The 18827-nt window shown below is 44.6% G+C and overlaps 2 protein-coding genes across 2 annotated transcripts; one reads left to right on the top strand and one right to left on the bottom strand.

Annotated features, from left to right (window-relative positions):
* Positions 1–3064: 3064 nt before the first annotated feature.
* Positions 3065–5530, top strand: LOC103061251 (crotamine-like). The gene is made up of 4 exons (XM_088132758.1): positions 3065–3122; positions 5126–5224; positions 5330–5400; positions 5471–5530. Exons 1-4 carry the CDS (start codon positions 3065–3067, stop codon positions 5528–5530), a joined length of 288 nt encoding a protein of 95 aa, XP_087988884.1.
* Positions 5531–12787: 7257 nt separating this feature from the next.
* LOC148217183 (uncharacterized) lies at positions 12788–15659 on the bottom strand. The gene is given in 4 exon segments (XM_088132749.1): positions 12788–12876; positions 13438–14131; positions 14311–15566; positions 15614–15659. Coding segments are annotated over 4 exon segments (2085 nt in total).
* Positions 15660–18827: the final 3168 nt, after the last annotated feature.

Raw genomic sequence — 18827 nt, 5'->3', positions numbered from 1 at the left:
TTCCTATTCTGGAGGTGTGAAAAAATTGTGGGTTCATCAACCCTTATGATACAGTCCCGTAACCGTTTGTCACTTTTTGGGAATAGCATATTCATGGACATCAGTAGATTTATGGAAAAACCTTTAAATGTTAAAGACGTTAATGTATGTTGAATTATACAGAGTACCAAAGCTTTAGAATTTGACTGTGTGTCATAAATTATGGTTGCACCATGCATGGGGCTGGCTAAAAAAACAATGCTGAGAAATTGAAAAAGTGATCTTATTCCTTATATTAAGGAATGGCTTTTGGAAATACTTTCAAAAGATACTGAAATATAATCAAAGGCTAAAGCAATGCAGTATGTTCTACTCTGGTGGAGATTTTATAATATTTAACAATCATATTTTGGATCTGGTTATACTATGGTATTGTATGGTATTTATAAGTAAACCAGAGACTATCTATAAACTTATAATATTAGGTAGGAGTCTTTTAGTTTGGGATTTTTTCCTTCGTTTTTCTGGTTTTTATTATTTTTTTTAACTTTAGATTATTTTTTCATTTAATTCTGTTATTTTAGTGTATTTTGCTTCTATTTTAGATTCTTCTAAGATTAATTTTATATTTTTAAAATGTTAGCTGAATCTGAGACTCCACATTTTAAAAAATATTGTGTTTTTGAAGAATTTAAATCAATAGTTTATTTTTATAGGCATTCTAAAAGATTTACTAAGACTGGTTCTTCACAAACCATTTAAAATATTGAGTTGGAACATCCTCTCTTAAGAAATCAGTAATTCTAAATGTATGAGAAATATATTTTCTATTATCTTGATATGAGACTAATTCCACAAAAGATTCTTTTTCATGTTTACTGGACACTTCATTGGATTTTTAGAAAAGGTGGAAGTCAACTTCTGTATTCATTTATTTATTTGTTTATTATTTATGTATCAAACTTCTCACTATGAATCTCATTAAAAAATGACTCTGGGCGGTTTACAGAAAAGACCAATTAAAATACAATAACATAACAATTTAATAATTTATACTAAATAAATATTAATTAACTTCCAAGAAAATTGATGGTAACTAAAATTATAAGGCTTCAGAAACATCATCAGGATGCCGGGCACCCCCAGGGGTGGTTAAAGCTCTTCTTGCCCCATGCAAGCTGGCAGAACCAGGTCTTCGGTTCTTTCCGGAAAGCTGGGAGGGACAGGGCTTAGCTGCACTTCTTGAGGGAGAATGTTCCAAAGGGCGGGGGCAACAGCAGAGAAGGCTCTCCTCCTGGGCCCCACCTGTCAACGTTCTCTCGCTGACGGGGTCCGTAACATGCCCTCTCTGCCTGACCAGGTGGGACAGGTCAATGTAATGAGGGTGAGACAGTCCCTCAGGTAGCCTGGACCCATGCCATGTAGGGCTTTAAAGGCGATAACCAAGACCTTGAATTGGACCCGGAAGCAGACTGCGACCCAATGCACCTCCGGCAGCAAAGGTGTCACATGTGCCATCCTTGGGGCACCCAAGATTGTCCACATGGCAGCATTTTGAACCAGCTTTGGCTTCTGGATACTCTTCAAGGATAGCCCCTTGTAGAGCACCTTGCAATAGTCTAAATGAGAGATGACCAGAGTGACACACTGGAGGGCCTCCTGATCCAGGAAAGGTCTGGTATGCTGGTATGCTGCAGATGAAGCTTCCTGGAGGGGACTTTGACACACACTGTACGATTGGAGCGCTGCCAATCCAGAATTTCTATCATTTGGTTCTAAACTGTATCATGGCTCTTCCAAACCTCCAACCACTGGTGAATATGGCCAAGCATTATCTTTCTCGACTGGTAGAAATTTGGCAGCAATTCAGGAAGGACTTTTCTCTGCCCCACCTTGACAGGGCAAGCCCTGAGGCTGGGTTCTTTGCAAGGGTCAAACATTTTGGCACCCCACCAAGCAGGGACCTAGGGCATTTCCAACCAACACTGACTGGAACCAGCCCTCAAGAAATTAAGAGAACCACTATAAAAAGATGCGCCCTATTTCCAACTCCTGGAATTGGTCCAAAATATTGGTCAACAATATTGAAAGCTGCTGAGAAATTAAGGAGCTCAAAGAGGGATGGGCCTCCTCCATCCCAGCTCCACGACAGGTTGTTTACAAGTGTAACCAGGGCTGTCTCCATCCTAAATCCCAGCCTGAAACCCAACTGAAATGTGTCTAGATAATCCGCTTCCTCCAGGGAACCTGCAGTCCCACCGAAGGTGTTTCTCAACCACCTTCTCCGAAAGAGAAGGTTGGAGACAGAGCGATAGTCTGGTTTGCTTTCTTTTGGTCTCGGGCTTTCTCAGGACCTGCGTATCTGTGGGGTGCCTTCTCCCAGTGGCTTCTGCCCAACCAATAAATGAGGAAGGGTGGTCTCTCTCCTCCTCCCATCTCTTACCTATGTGGCCATACTTTTTACTGCTTATATTAGTTTGAGGTGGAGAGTATTTTGCCTATTCATCTGCACTTCCACGACTATCCACAAGTAACTTTCACCTGTTTGAGGTATCAAAATGTGTTTGCTGCCACATTGCTATTCCTAGGAAAGTATGAATTTCTCAGTGTTGATCTTCTCCTTCTACCTGACCCAGTGTGACCTTAAATATTGGATTGATTGATTGATTGATTGATTGATTGATTGATTGATTTACAGAAAACACCAGGCTGTGGGAAGATACTGCAGTGAATATGGCCAAGCATTATCTTTCTCAACTGGTAGAAATTTGGCAGCAATTCAGGAAGGACTTTTCTCTCCCCCACCTTGACAGGGCAAGCGGTGAGGCTGGGATCTTTTGCAATCATAGCAGGTTAGCCGTTCAACTGAGTCCCTTGTTCTTCCAAGGACTTTTGCAAAAGCAAACCCACAGAAGTGTTTCAATAGAAGGAAGATGCAATAATGCCTTATGTAAGAGCAGTAAAAGTAACTCCTAAGAACATTTGCAATAATTCCCTCAGGGCATATGATGCAATCATTATGACCCTATAAATAGAGAGCTGTGTCCTGTCCAGAAGCAAGATTTGGTCCAGAACCAATCCCAACATGAAGATCCTTTATCTGCTCTTCGCATCCCTTCTCCTTGCATTCCTGCCTGAACCAGGTAAGAAACTAAATTGCTGATCGTTTAGAAAGGACTGATAACTCACTTCTTTATAAACAAGTATGATCATCTTTGAAAGCAGGATAATCTTTTACATCTTTGTTGGGTCTACCATTGAATCCAGGGCCAGGATTTGTCACAAGTTTAAGGAATGGACTTCTGGAATTAGAGCTTCATTTTTTAGCTAAAAATATCTTTAGAACTTTAGACATGCATATCAGTTGAATGAAGGGACTTTGGGATATCGTTAATGTACAGATTAAACAAAATGGGGGCCAGTATATATCCTTGTCTGACCCCCTTGTTGGTACTAATTATCCCTGTTAGGGAATTATGCACATGAGTCTGAATATAATGCCTTGATTAAAGAGAGAATAGAATCTATGCTCAGGATCGGAAGTTTCTTCGAAAGAAGGTCCCTATCAATTGAATCAAATCCTGCACTCAAATCTAGAAAAGTTGTAAACAGTTGGCTCCCTTTAGCTTATATTTTTCTATAAGGTGACATATAATAAAACAGTTATCAATAGTGGAGTGACCAGACCTAAATCCAACTTGCTCTTTGGGTAGCAAGCCCTTTTCAGTTACCCAGTCCTCAATCTTGTATAACAGATATTTGGCATACAATTTTGCTACAATATCAATTAGATTAATTGGTCTATACTTGGAGGGATCACACCTATCACCCTTTCTGTAAAGGGGGACTATAAGAGAGTGCTCCCAACCAGCTGGAATTGTGCAGGGATTATTTATATGAGTTAATAAACCTGCGATTAAAGGAGCCCACCTTTAATGTGACATTTGAATAATTCAGGGGGTAGAAGATCTTCCCCAGGAGTCTTATTGCACCTCAGAGTCTGAATGAGCCCTCTAAATTCCCATTCAGTAACCAGAGGCCAGGGTGGGGAGGGCCTAAAGGCCATCTGTAGAGCCTCCAGACATCTGAAAAATAGGCCACTGATTTTTCTTCTGCATTAAAACTAGAGATCCAATATAATATGGGGCATCAAGGAGGGACTGGAAGGCCAATTCACTGATTCACTATTCTGCACTGAACTGTACTGGGGTCTGTGTCATTCCAGTTTTTTTTTGCTGGATGGTTGATTTTAGGGTTTAGGGTTGGTTTTGATTCACCAAATTCTCATCACATTATGTTCTGCTTGAACAAAGAGGCACGATAGTAATCATCATGAAACTATTTGAACTTAGTGAAGGAAAAAGAGATGAATGGGGCATTCCCTAGACTTGCAGAATATTTTCTAGAAGCAGAGAAATTATCTTTTTTCACTTATCTAATATGATTTGCTTAATAGAGAAAGCAAAACTGCACATACTCCCTCAAGAAATGCTTGACGCTTTGGGATTACATGAACATCCCAACATGGTTCTCTTTCAGAGCAGTACAGAAGGGGTGTGTCCTTGACATCTTCTCAAAAGCTTTTTTGAGGGCTGGGATATCCTGAGGATCTCTCATGCAAGTCATAACTGGGTCTCATATGCACAACTTTTCAAAAGCAGAGATGGAACTTTTTTCTACATTAAGAGAAGAGGGAGAAATCCAGGGGAAAATCAGTTCTGAAGTTCGGAGGAAGTTAGCCATTCTCATCCAAGAATCCTCCATCCAAAACACCCACCAGAACCAGCCATTCTGACCCAGGATTTTTTCCTAGCCAGCAAGGATCCATAACAATAGAGGGGAGAGAGGTATCACAGCAAGGTCTTCTCTTGGTGTGAAGCAGATCGTTTCCTCCCAGCTGCCTTAAAAGGTACACACATGCCAGCCAATTCCACTCTGGGTCAGGCTTCAGACTCAGCTTCAGATGTGATTTGGGCTGCTGCTGGAGGCCAACCAAAGTGGATTCCTCTGGTCAGATGGAACGGCCTGAACCCAGAGGAATTCAGCAATTCTGCAGGTGCAGGTGGTGTCTTTGAAGGAGAAATGTATCTAAATATCAATATATGTTTACCCATCATACACCTGTCTCCTCTTTTTCTTTCCACAGGGAATGCCAGGAGGTATTGTCGGGGAAAAGGAGGATACTGCTCTTGGCGTAGGTGTCGTTCTCCGTACTACAGCATGGGGCAACTGGACTGTGGATGGGGTCGGAGGTGTTGTAAACAGTAAGAAAAATCTGCCCTAATAGAGCCACAGATGTAGATTGGGATACTGTGCCTGCATATTGCTTGCATTCACAAACCATTGCAAGGCATTGACCTGAAGAGGGAGGTGTTTGAAGGGCAGAAAGGAGGGCAGGAGAGACTGAGTTTTGGGGCTCAGGTGGCAGAAGAGACCTTAAACCCGCTTTGATCAAACCTCTTCTTTTATCCCATTTCTATAGTCGATGTAGAAAATAATGCCATCTCCGTCTACCACCTTGGATGTCTTCAAGATCTGCCCAATGACCTGACATCACCTCCTGCTATGGCTTCAGCTTCCACATTATAAAATGGCATTATAAAGCAGCATTGCTATCTATCAGAGTCTAAAACATTTATGCATTGAAGTTAAATTTGGCAAATTTTCCTCAAAATACAGCTAAATGAGCATTGCAGGTGTCTGACTTCTTTAAGAGGGACTTGGGTCCGTATATTTATGTGACTGCATGAGTGTGTGTGTGTGTGTGTGCGCGCATATCCATTGGCTTACGTTTCAGTGCGGAAGGCATTCCCTGCTCTTCAACCACACATTATGCCATAAAGTCACCCAGAAACAGTCTCCTTCATTCCCCGTCTATTTATAGACTGAAGCAGTTACTTTGCCATTGAGGGCTTCTGGCTGATATGGTTGTTTGGCCAGAAGTAGTGCAAAACAGAAGTTAGCTAAGACCCCACAATGGAACATAACAGCATGCCTTAAGCATTTTTTTTTCAAGCTAAACATCATGGGGTAGTACTTTAAAAAAAACTTCTTCATCTGATGACTCAGTATCAGCCTATGACCCAGGCTGCTTTCCCTGGAAAAGGCACTGCAGAAATCAGGTTTGGGAATGACATCCGAAAGAGTCTCTCTCTCTCAACAGAGGACATAAAAATAGAGATCTCAGACACTTTGCAGAAGCAGGTTTCATACACTCAGCTTCCCTGGGGCATCTGAGCAATGGAGCATCAACAGAAAACTTGGGGATGGCAGGGTTCAAGTCCCTTGTGAATTTGTGTAGAATTGTTGCAATTGTTGCTCCCTGGTAAAGGAGCAATGCCTGGGATTATCTCTTTAGCAGCCAGTCTTATCCCCTTTTTCTCTCTCTCTCCTTTCCTCTTTCAGCTCCTGTCTCCTTCCTCAGCTTTGATGTACTGGCAGTATTACTGAAGGAGCACTCTTTTTCTGAAAGGGTTTCAACCTTAGCACATATTGATCCCCACTTGGTTAAGCAACAAAACCAAGCAGAAAACAGTGGAAGAGGTCACCACGTTATCTGCTCCAGAGTAGTTCAACACTGAAAAGATTTCTCTGGGAAACGTGGTTGGTGGCAGCCTCTCCACAGGAATCCTCAGTGAGCTTAGAAAACCCCCCGTGGTAGTTGGAGGGGATGACCAACCTGGTTGCAGTGTTTCTGTGCCACCCTTAATAAATATCTGCACCCATCAATTGAGCCAGCATAACAAAAGTTGCTGGATCCTTGTACAATTCAGTTCAAACCCAGGCTCTTAATGTTCCATTAAACACAGGCTTTAAAAGATCAAGGTTACTTTTGACATTCAGCATTGTTTTGATATCATATGCTAGTTTGAAAATTGGTCTAGATCATGCACTGAGTGATGGACCAGGGGCTACCTGTGATGCCAACCTGAGTTTCAGAAGGAGAGGGGAAATATAATGTAGCACATAAAATTAACAGAAAATCTTTAGGTGGGGGGGGAGGAGTTTGTGTTATGAAATATGAAAGAATAATAAAACCTATATCTCTTTTATACACAAAGAAGAAAATATTGATAAGATCCAGAACCTCCATCCAGAAACTTCAAAGATCTCAATTCTCCTGCCAGTAGAGTTCATGTTGTTATGTGATTTGCTCATCCTCTTTGAAGGGTAGCCCCAGCTTGGCTCACATTTCCACATATCTAACACTCTGCGTAAGCCAAGAAGACAAGACCACTGTTTGAGGAAACAGGCTTTAGTCTATCCAGTAAAAAGAGTCAGGCAGGAACGTCTAACTGAGAAAAGGACATTGGTTCCAAGAAAACTAGAATGCCTTTAGCAGTCCATTGAGTGACACCCTCCCACCCCCACCCCAACGTACTGTAGCTACAGAGAATAAAAATAAAATTGTAAAAGATCCAAGGATTACTTTTCTAAATGAAGATTGCACATCATCTCCTCCACTCTCCAAGTTTCCATTGTTGATTGCTGAGTCTTGGTAAAACAATGGAAGACATAGCAAGAGGATATCTGCATGAGAGAGAGAGGACCTCTTCATGGACCATTCTTTTTGTCAAATAGACAGTCAGATGTACTGTATATTATTAGTTTTAGTGACCAGCATAAAAAAAAATAAGAAGACTACAATAAATCAAATTATCAGAGGGTAGGTCAGATAGGACCAGATACAGACACACATACAGCCAACAAATGGGGGATATTATTCTGGACACTAAGATACCTATGCCAACAAAGGAGTTTGAACAGGTGAAAATATTATTTGCAAAACCAGGATAGGTAGAAAACTATAAGAAATGTAGCATAAGAAATCAAGTCTGAACCTACTTAATTCTCCTCCCTCTCAAGTCTCATTCCCTCACTTTCCATGTCTGCTTTATTACAGCATCTTCTTCCCCTCCTTATCTCAATCACTGATGTTAGAATGTCTGAGTTTTCACCTGGCTGTCTAGCTGCCAAGCAAAGCCTTTAGCACACTATGTTCCACTGGCCAGCATCTGACTCTCCATACACACAACACAGTCCATTCTCCTGGTCTTTCCACACTCTTACAAGCCACTCCAGGATTTTGCTCTCGGTCTTCCTCCTGGTCCCAGGGCTGGAATCTCTGGACTTGGCAGGCTGGGTCATTCCTCTACTCCCCTCCACATTAGCCATGTGATGTCCTCTCCAGCAGCATGTCCTTCAGTGTCTGCAATTAAAAAATAAACCTTCCTCTGTTTTCCCTTGCTCTTTTTTTATGTTCTATCACCAGGACATGTACGTGCCACTTTACAGGTGCCTTCTAGCCTTTTCTTTTCCTTCTCTGCCCATGTGGTCTTTGTCTTGTGCTCAATCTCCTGCCTTCCCTAAAAACACCCCATGACCATGCTGGGTTCTGCAGGGTTTGGTTCTCTCTCCACTCCTGTTTCACATCTACATGAACCCATTGGGTGATCTCATCCACTGCCATGGAGTGAGGAAACATCAGTATGCTGATGATACTCAAATGTACATCTTTGCCCCTGGTGAACTAGGAGATATTGCTGATGTCCTGTCTCAGTGCCTGTAGACTATTGGGGGTCTGAATGGGGACCAACAGGCATCAGCTAAACTCTGGCAAGACTGCATGGCTGTGGGGTTTTGGACCTTCTGGATCTGGGACTTTACCACCTTTGGTACTGAATGGAGTGGCACTGCCCCAAGCAGGCCTGGTGTGCAACCTGGGGTTCCTTCTGGATTCACGACGCCTGCTCAAGGAGCAGGTGGCAGTTGTGGCTAGGAGGGCCTTTACACAAATTTTGAGTTGTGTGCCAGTTTTGCCCTTTTCTGGACCATGAGGCTCTACTCACAGTCACCTATTCCCTAGTCACCTCCAGAGTGGATTACTGTAATGCGCTCTATGTGAGGCTGCTCTTGAAGAGCATCTGGAAGCTTCAACTTGTGCAGAGTGTGGCTGTGCAGGCAGTTATGTGTGCCCCCAGGATGGCACACATTACACCTCTATTCCATGAGCTGCGTTGGCTGCCAGTCTGCTTCCACGTAGAATGCAAGGTGCTGGGTTTGACCTCTAAATCCCTACATGGCATGGGACCAGGTTATTTGAGGGACCACCTCTTCCCGATCCCATCCCATAAGATCCAGCAGGAGGGGTATGTTGCAGATCCCATCTGCTAAAGACTTCCATATGACAGGACCAGAAGTCCATCTTTTCCCCTTTGGCAGTCTGGAGATGTAAACATCCTGTAGAGAAAGAATATACTTATTATTCTTCAGTTCACAAAACTTGCCCAAGAACAGACATGCCTTCGATTTCTATCTTACGTGTAAACTAATCTCTTAGATGTGGAAGTTGCAGCTCTTACGTATTCAGAACACAATGCAATAAGATTAAAAAGAGGGACCTATAGACTGAAGAGATGGCAATTTAACAATCCAATATTGCTGCTAACAGGAATTAAAGAGCTTTTCTAGATCAGTCTAACTCCTGATCTTTCTTTACTTACAGAATGGGATTCTAGTGAAGCATTTAGGAGATGACTGTTTATCTGTCTGGTATTAAATAGAAAGAAAACATGCAAAAAATGACATACTGGCAAATGAACGGAAGCAATTAAAGTTAAGACATAAGCATAATCCAGGGTCATAATCAACTAGATTTCATGGAAAGAAATGACTTTTACAAGAAGATGAATTTTGTCAAATGAAAAGACTTCAAAAAAGACAACAAATCAGATGAATTGTTGGATTACCAACTCCAAAAAGAGCAAGAGAAAAGAATTTTTATTTCTCCTTTGGACAGAAGTCTATATCTTTCAGCAATGGATGAGGTAATGGAGCAATTTCTTATTTCTTTTTATTTTATTTATTTATTAATTTGTATAACTCCCAACTCCTAACAAGTCTCACAGGTCTCACTATTTATTATTCAAGATTATATAGCAAATGGACATCTAATCCAGAAAAGATTGAAGAGTGTCTAAGTATAATATCATTCACGAAATTTACAGATCAACAATAAGAAGCTCTTAACAAATTAATCACAGAAGATGAAACCAAAGAAGCAACACAAAAACTAAAAGTGAATAAATCTCCAGGGCCTGATGTTATTTTTGCAGTATACTATAAGATCTCTCAGGAAATTTTGGTTCAACTGTTAACCAAGATACAACAATGTCAAATACATTCATCATCTTGGAAAGAAGTTTTCCTCTTTCCAGAAAGAGAGAAATTATCCCACCCGCCCAGAGTCATACAGTCCTATTTCTTTATTGAATGTAAACTACAATCTTTTTACAGCAATACTTGCAAGGTGAATCAATGGTCTTTTAACCAAACAAATTCACCCTGATCAGACTGGCTTTGCTCCAAAGAGAAATGTGACGGATAACATCAGATATCTTTTGAATGCTATTGACAACGTAAATAATATTTCAAAGGCAATTATTACTTTTCTTGATGTGGAGAAAGCTTTTGATAATTTAGAATAGCCTTTCATGTTTATGATTTTGAAGATGAACTCTGATTCAAATTTTGTTACATGGATAAGGAATACTTATAAACAAGAAGCCAACATAATATTAAATTATTTTCTATCACAAAAATGTGCTGTAATAAAGGGAAAAAGATAATGTTGTCCCCTGTCTTCTTCCATGTTTTAATTGGTATTAGAACCATTCACAGTGGAGATACATCAACAAAAGAAAATTTCAGGAATTCAGTTAGCAAATCAAGAATATAAAATGAAACACTTGAATAAAATGTACATTCTCTTTTAGTTGGATACATCAGATGCCAGGGGTCTACTAAATTCAGCTCTTCCATATAAGTTGTAATTGTTTCCCTCAGTAATGAATGTTTTTTTCATACCAGTCTATTTCTATCAAGCTCAGGATTCAATATTTCATTAAAATCTGCTCCTATTGTCAGTTCATCATAAATACACTCATTCAAATGTACAAAGCATTCATAAAGCATAATAGGAGAATCTAAATTTGGTCCATAAGCATTAACCATAGCTATTACAGTCTTGGCTGTTTTGGCACCCAAAATAAAATAATGCCCATTTACATCAGTAATAACTTTGAAGGGGAGGAAAAGGGGGGGGATTTTCTTAGCCTGGCTCTCACTATCTTGCCTCTGTATTTTTTTGCTTACGCTAGGAGGAAACTATTATCTTGAAGCAAGAAGGACATGTACACAGAAGACCTGGGGGGGGGGGGGAGAGCACAGGGAAAAGGTCTTGAATGTAAAGGGGGAACACTGGTTCAAACTGCCTTAAACTGCCTCATTCGTTGCAATCTATTGTCCTTGCAATGCTATAACAACTGCCTTTGAAATCTTGTTGGTGTGGAGCTGCCCAGAACGTTCGCTGCCCGTGTTCTGGGTTGCTGCCCACCCAGCTGTTCACTCGGCCAATTAAAGAGCTGTTTTCTTTTTAAAAGCCTCCGCCTGAATTCTTGATATTGAATTCCTTAAGATTCAGGTCTACAAACCTTACAACTTGTTGTACATCAGTTGAGAATCCTTTTCGAACCAGAATGGCCACACCTTTAGCTTTCATCGAAGCATCTGTAAGGTAAACCTTTCCCACCCAGTCTTTCATTAACAGAGATTTATCCTGTTCCATTAAATGAGTCTCTTGTACATAAGTAATATCTGCCTTTAATGATTTTAAATATGCTAAGATTATATTTTGTTTCTTGCATTCTCGTAACCCTTTTACATTTAAACTAACTTCATCCATAAATTTTATTTTGGCCCACTTATCAATATTCTCCCACTACCAATTCATTTTATGACCTGTACCATTTAACAAGTTTCTAAAAATAAACTTTTCTATATTTAAATATTTAGCATGTTTTCTACTATTGCTAAAGTCGTAAAACCTCCATAAAGACTCCATTTAAACTTCAAATACCATTCTTTTATGTATATATAGAATCTCTAGTTAAGAAGAAAAAAGAAAAACTTGATTGTGTGCTCTACATGGCACTACCCTTGAAGAGTATCCAGAAGCTACAGCTGGTGCAAAATGTGGCTGCGCAGGCAATTTTGGGTGCCCCAAGGACAGCACATGTAACATCCTTGCTGTGGGAGCTGCATTGGGTGACAGTTTGCTTCCGGGTCCAATTCAAGGTATCACCTTAAAAGTCCTACATGGCATGGGGCCAGGCTATCTGAGGGACCATCTCATCCCCATTACGTCAACCCATCCCACCCAGTCAGGCAGAGAAGGTATGTTGCGGACCCCATCTACGAAGGAATGTTGCGTGATGGAAAAATAATAAAATAAAGCTGGAAACTCTCCCCCCTACTTGCCTCTCCTGCAGCAAACTCTTTACTCCCCCCTCCTCTTTGCTTCTCTTTCTGCCCCCCCCCCCACCTCTCCTGCAATCTCTTTTCTCCACTTCCTTCTGCCATTCTTTGGTCATGCAAAACAGGATCATCTCCAAGCTATTACATGACCCAAGAGTGACCATTTTCCACTGCCAAAAACAGCCCTCTTAACACTATTTATTTTATTTATTTATTTATTGAATTTCTCTCCCGCCCATCTCCCCTACAATAGGGGACTCTGGATGGGTTACAAAAACATTAAAATTATAAATATATATAAAATGCATAGCATATATACAGTTAAAACAATACTAGAAACAAACAATCCAAGCAAATGGAAAATCAGGGTGGGGACAGCCAGCCACTATGGGGCTAGCCATCTCCCTGCTTGCGATGTTCCCTCCCCACCCCAGGCCAAGTGGCAGAACCAGGTCTTCAAGGTCCTTCCGAAGGCCAGGAGTAAGGGGGCCAATCACACCTCCGTGGGCAGAATGTGCCAAAGAGCGGGGGCTACCGCAAAGAAGGCCCGCCTTCTGGACACCGCTAGCCGGAGTTCTTTTACTGAGGGGGTCCAAAGCATGCCCTCTCTATGTGAACACGTGGGACGGGTTGAAGTCATGGGGAAGAGGCAGTCTCTTGGGTAACCTGGTCCCATGCCATGTACGGCTTTAAAGGTGATAACCAACACCTTGAATTAGGCCCGGAAGCAAACTGGTACCCAATGCAGCTCGCGGAACAATGGTGTTACATGGGCCCTTCTCGGGGCTCCAAAAATAGCCCGCGTGGCCACATTCTGGACCAGCTGTAGCTTCCGGATACTCTTCAAGGGTAGCCCCATGTAAAACGCATTGCAATAGTCTATCTGGGAGATAACAAGGGTGTGAGTGACTGTTCGAAGGGCCTCCCGATCCAGGAAAGGGCGTAACTGATGCACAACCCGAAGTTGTGCAAAGGCCCTCCTTGCCACGGCTGCCACCTGCTCTTCAAGCAGGAGCCGTGAGTCTGGGAGGACCCCCAGATTATACACTGGGTCTGTCTGGGGTAGTGCCACCCCATTGAGCACCAAAGATGACAAAGTCCTGGATCCAGAGGAGCCATTAACCCACAGCCACTCTGTCTTACCAGGATTGAGCCGAAGCCTGTTGCTCCCCATCCAGACCCTTACAGCCTCCAGGCACTGAGAAAGGGGGGCCACGGCATCACTTACTTCACCAGGGATGGAGATGTATAATTGCGTATCATCAGCGTACTGATGATACCTCATCCCATGGTGATGGATGATCTTACCCAGTGGCTTCATGTAGATGTTGAAAAGGAGTGGGGAGAGAACCAAACCCTGCGGTACCCCACACAGGAGGGTCTGGGAATGGGACCTCTTGCTCCCTATCAACACCGATTGGGATCGGCCCTGAAGAAAGGAGGCGAACCAGCACAATATTGTGCCGCCCACCCCCAATTCCCTGAGCCGTCCCAACAGGATATTGTGGTCAACAGTATCGAAAGCCGCTGAGAGATCAAGGAGAGCAAGGATGGTCGCACTTCCACCATCCCGCTCCCGCCAGAGATCATCCATAAGTGCAACCAATGCCGTTTCCATTCCATAACCAGGCCGGAAACCTGACTGGAAAGGGTCCAGATAATTCGTTTCCTCCAGGACCCTTTGGAGTTGTGAAGCCACCACTTTCTCAACCACCTTCCCCAAAAAGGGGAGGTGGGAGTTTGGACGAAAATTGTCCAATAGGGTGGGATCCAGGGAGGGTTTCTTGAGGACAGGGTGCACCAACGCCTCCTTGAAGGCAGCCGGAAACACCCCCTCCTGCAAGGATGTAATGACCATCACCTGGATCCAACCACATGTCACCTCCCGAGCTGCTTTCACCAGCCAGGAGGGGCATGGGTCAAGATGGCAAGTGGTGGCCTTCACAGTCCCCAGGACCCTGTCCACTTCCTCAGGAGCAACAGGATCAAACTGTTCCCAGATAACTGGGTAAGAACGGTCCCCCGGTATCTCCCCAGACGCTGCCCCAGCTCGGAGTCTAACTTGGAATGAATCCAAGCGACTTTGTCCTGCAGATGCCCTGAAAACTCCTCTGCACGGCCCTGCAAATGAACCCCCACATCCCCCTTACCAAGGAGGGACCTAGTGATCCTAAACAGGGACGCCGGGCTTCATTCTGCGGACGCAATAAGGGCAGAAAAGTATTGGCGCTTTGCCCCCCTTATTGCCACGATGTAGGCCGCAACAGAGGCTCTAACCTGTGTTCGGTTGGATTCAGTCTTTGTCTTTCTCCAGTGGCGCTCTAGACGTCTCTTAACCCTCTTCAGCACCCTCAACTCCTCCATAAACCACGGGGAGTGTCGGGGCCTATGTGGCAAGAGAGGTTGCATAGGCGTGATCCTGTCCAAGGCCCCAGCTGCCTTCCTATTCCAGGCAGCAGCCAAGGCCTCCGCTGGACCGTGCAGCAGGTCCACAGGAATATCCCCCAGCTCCCTCTGAAACCCTGACGGGTCCATCAGGCGCCGGGGGCGGACCAATCACATGGGTCCTGCCTCCCTGCAGAGGGGGCTGGCATAAGAGAAACTCAGGGTCATCAGGACATGATCTGACCATGACAACGGGGAAACTTGTAAATCTCCCCTCAGATCACTTTGCCATTGCTCCAACAAGAAAACCAAATCTGGCATGTGGCCACTGTCTCGGGTCAGGTCCCGCACCATTTGCGACAGGCCCATGGCTACCATGGTAGGCGTGAACTCCTGAGCCGTGTCCGAGGACCGCCCCAGGGATGGCAGGTTGAAGTCCCCCAGAACCATAAGCCTGGGGAACTCCACCGCCAGCCCTGCAATGGCCTCCAGCAGCTCAGGCAGGGAGGCTGCCACGCAGCAGGGAGGCTGGTACAATAGCAAAACTCCCAACTGTTCGTGGGAGCCCAACCTAATAAACAGTGTTTCATAGCCAGAAACATGTGGAGCAATGCCCCTGAAGGCCACTAGAGATTCCCAGATCACAACAGCCACCCCTCCTCCCCTGCCCTGGCCTCTCGGCTGGTGCCACACCGAGAACCTAGCTGGGCAAATTTCCGAGAGGGCCATCCCTCCCTTGGGGCCCAGCCAGGTCTCGGTAATACATGCCAGGTCTGCCCCCTCCTCGGTGATCAAGTCACATATGAGGGGAGCCTTGTTGTTAACTGACCTGGCATTAAGCAGCAACAGCCGGAAGCCAGGGCCCCTACGAACCTGCTGGCCAGGACCTGGGAATGAGCCAGGAGGGCCGGAACATGCCACTGGTAAGACATACCGGGGGCGTCTTCCCCGAAGATGGCCCGCCCTCCAGCTCCCGCCATGACGCCAATCCCCTGCCCATCACCACCTCAATGGAGTAGCCCACCACATAGCCCCCGGGGGTTCTGGGCCCAAATACCTCCCCACCTGGACCTCCCGGGTCCCCAGTCTGAAGCAAGGGCCCCTCCATCCAACCAGTCATCCTCATTCACACCCAAATGCTTACCAGTGAGGGAGGGTCACCCCGGCACACCAGCTCACGCTCTCGGCGCCGCCAGAACCCACCCCCCGCCGAACCATACACTCCCCCACACCCTCTGCCACCCTGCACAGCCTCTTTCACTAGTCGGCAGGGTGGACATCCGACTCATTCCCTCACACCTCCTGTCTCCCACCCAGAAGCTGAATCCTCATATCCTCACACACTCTCAGAGTCCCTCCCAGACTCTCACTCCCAGGAGGGAGTCCCAGACTCATGCTGGAAGGACCCTGCGGTTCTCCACTGGCCCTGGGGGGGGCTTAATGGGGGTGGCCAGATTCTTAATCCCCAGTTCGCTGGTCTTAGAACCAGGGGCTGTTGATTCCATATGCTGTCCGGCTGCTCCCCTGTCTGGCTGCTCCTCCAGCATCAAACAATCCTCCTCCACAGCCGGCCTGCAAGTCCACCATGGCCTCAGCCCCCACAACCCGCCCAGCATCCTTGTGCCAAACCACCAAGTCCCCAGCCGCCTGTGAATTCCCACATCCCTGGAGTTAGCTGCGATGCTCCGGGACTCTCCAAAACCCAACATGTAGTCCCGGGGTCAATTAAAGCTCGCAGCGCTTCTCCAGGGGCCCTCTGGGGCTCGCTGCACCACCTGAGGGCTTGCAGGGCCCGTTGGGCCTGGGACTCAGTGTGCCGCACTGGGGTCCATTGGGTTTGCCACACCATACTGGAGCTTGCCGGGGCTTCCCGCGCTGCACTGCGCCGGGACTCACCAGGGCCTGCCGCGGCTCGTTACAACCCTCCCGGGGCTGTGGCGTTTCAAGGTTCACCAAAGGCTGCCGCCCATGCCGAGGTCCGTAAGGGCTCCCTCTGCCACACCAAGCCTAGGCAGGCTCAGTAGGTTCACCACGCCATGCCGCGCAACGCCGCACCGGCTCCCCTTGGGGTTCACCACACCAGCTCTCCGCTCCGGGGGCTTGGCACACCATGCAGGGACTGCGCCGCACCGGAGCTTGCCCGAGGTTCATCCGAGGCCGCTGCTCCCCGCTGTGAACCATCACGCTCTGCCTGCGCCCTGCCGCTCTGTCCAGGGGTTGCACCCGAGAAGACACACCAGAGGGGGTAAAACCCCTCCCCGTAGTCTCCTCTGCACCAAGTCCACCCCTAAAAGATGATAAATCCCGGGGGGGGGGAGGTCAAAACCACAGGACCCCCTGGTACAGCAGCAATGACCGGCGTTTGCTGGCGGTCGCCATCTTGAATCTCAAGTCAATGCTCATACTAAAACAATGGGAGGGCCATCACCTATCTGCTTAAGGGTTTGCCGTGGTTCTTATCTTACAATAAAAAAACCATTTATCCCCCATTTAACACCTATCCAAACCTATCCTCAAATCAGATCCCTCAGATTTCCCACCTCTCAACCTCAAAAGTGTATAAATTCTATGCTTTTCTATTGTTCAGGGTCCTTCTTTCTTGAAAGCAGGCACCCAATGATCATTGCAATCAACATGGTTCTTCTCCTCAGCGTTGTGCTCCTGTCTTTGGCAAAAATTCCACAACAGTTGACTGGCAGGGCCCAGGAGGAGAGCCTTCTCTGCCATTGCCCCTGCCTTGTGGAACACTCTTCCCCCTGAGGGCCCCCACTCTCCCAGCCTTCCCGAAAGGGGTTAAGACTTGGCTCTGCCAACTGGCATGGGGCGAGAAGGGATATAATCAACCCTGGGCATGGCTGGCGCCTTGAAGACGCTCCCCTTGAAGACACTCCCTGAGTCTACTCTTAGTTGACATCAGCTTCTTAGATGCTATTTATTATTCACACAGGAACTTTTTGTAATGTGTTTTTAATTACTATGCTATTCTAATTAATATTTTTTCTTTTACTGTAAAACACCCAGCTCTGCAAGGAGATGGGTGGCGACAAATTTGAAATATTAAATAAATAAATAAATAAATAAATAAATAAATAAATATGAAAAAACAAACAAGTGCCATCATAAAAAATTAAAAGGAATCCGGAAGAAAATGTTTCCTGATTGAATGATAAAGAATTTGTACAACAAATGCAGGTAGAAACTTTACAATGTTTTGATTTGAATTCAGAAACTTCAAATGCCCAAATTTTTGAATGGGAAGCATATAAAGCATACATTCGAGGTAGGATTATTGCTTATGCATCACATGAAAATAAGATTAAAAAGAAAATAAGAAAACACTACAAAAGATATCGAAACCAGTGCGGATTCAACAAAGCTTGGGGCTTCTGGAGTGGATTATAAAATACTTTAATACAAATATACTTATGGATTACAAATATTTAACTTGGAATATAAATGGAGCAAATGCTCCTCAAAAAAGAAAGAAAATTTTTCACTTTTTAAAGAAACTGAACTTGGATATAATCTGTTTGCAAGAGACTCATATTCGTAAAAAAGACATTAAGTACTTGGTTCAGAAGCAAATTGGAGAAGAATTCATATCGGCTGGACCAGAAAAGACTAAAGGAGTTGTTTTGTATATACAATCAAAACTGAACCCACAACTGATCTTGACAGATGACAGAGGAAGATATGTGGCAGTTGAAGTTAGTATACAAGGGGTTAAAACACTAGTTGTTGGACTGTATGCCCCAAATGTTGGTAAAGGGATATTCTATAAAAACCTAATGGACAAATTGATGGACTTACAGTATGAGAATAGGTGCCTTATGGGTGATTGGAACGGGGTAATCTCTCCAATGGAAGATAAACAGACCCCAAGGGGGCTGAGACTTAAACAAGGGAAACTACCCCAAACATTCTTCAATCTGAAAGACATGTTGGACTTACAAGATATTTGGAGACTTTTAAATGGAAATTCTAAGGAATATACATATTATTCCGAGAGATTTAAATCCTTTTCTCGAATAGATATGTTTCTGATTTCTAAAACTCTGATGATGGATGTCGCTAAAGTTGAAATATTACCTAAGACCTTTTCAGATCATAACCCTGTTAAGTTGACTATTAAGAGGAAAAAGAGTACA

Source organism: Python bivittatus, unplaced genomic scaffold, assembly GCF_059951505.1.
Source record: "Python bivittatus isolate LINGU-HERP-01145 unplaced genomic scaffold, Pbiv_v1 ctg000020_np1212, whole genome shotgun sequence".
Taxonomy (NCBI): Eukaryota; Metazoa; Chordata; class Lepidosauria; order Squamata; family Pythonidae; genus Python; species Python bivittatus.
The sequence above is the reverse complement of the archived record's forward strand: the minus strand, read 5'-3'. Positions and strand labels throughout refer to the sequence as shown.

Excerpts from the sequence above, each read along its gene's own strand:
- LOC103061251 (XM_088132758.1), top strand. The coding sequence starts at position 3,065 with ATGAAGATCCTTTATCTGCTCTTCGCATCCCTTCTCCTTGCATTCCTG. Across the intron at positions 5,225-5,329 it reads GCAACTGGACTGTGGATGGG|GCATTGACCTGAAGAGGGAG; the intron begins GTCGGAGGTGTT and ends AACCATTGCAAG. Across the intron at positions 5,401-5,470 it reads GACTGAGTTTTGGGGCTCAG|AAAATAATGCCATCTCCGTC; the intron begins GTGGCAGAAGAG and ends TAGTCGATGTAG.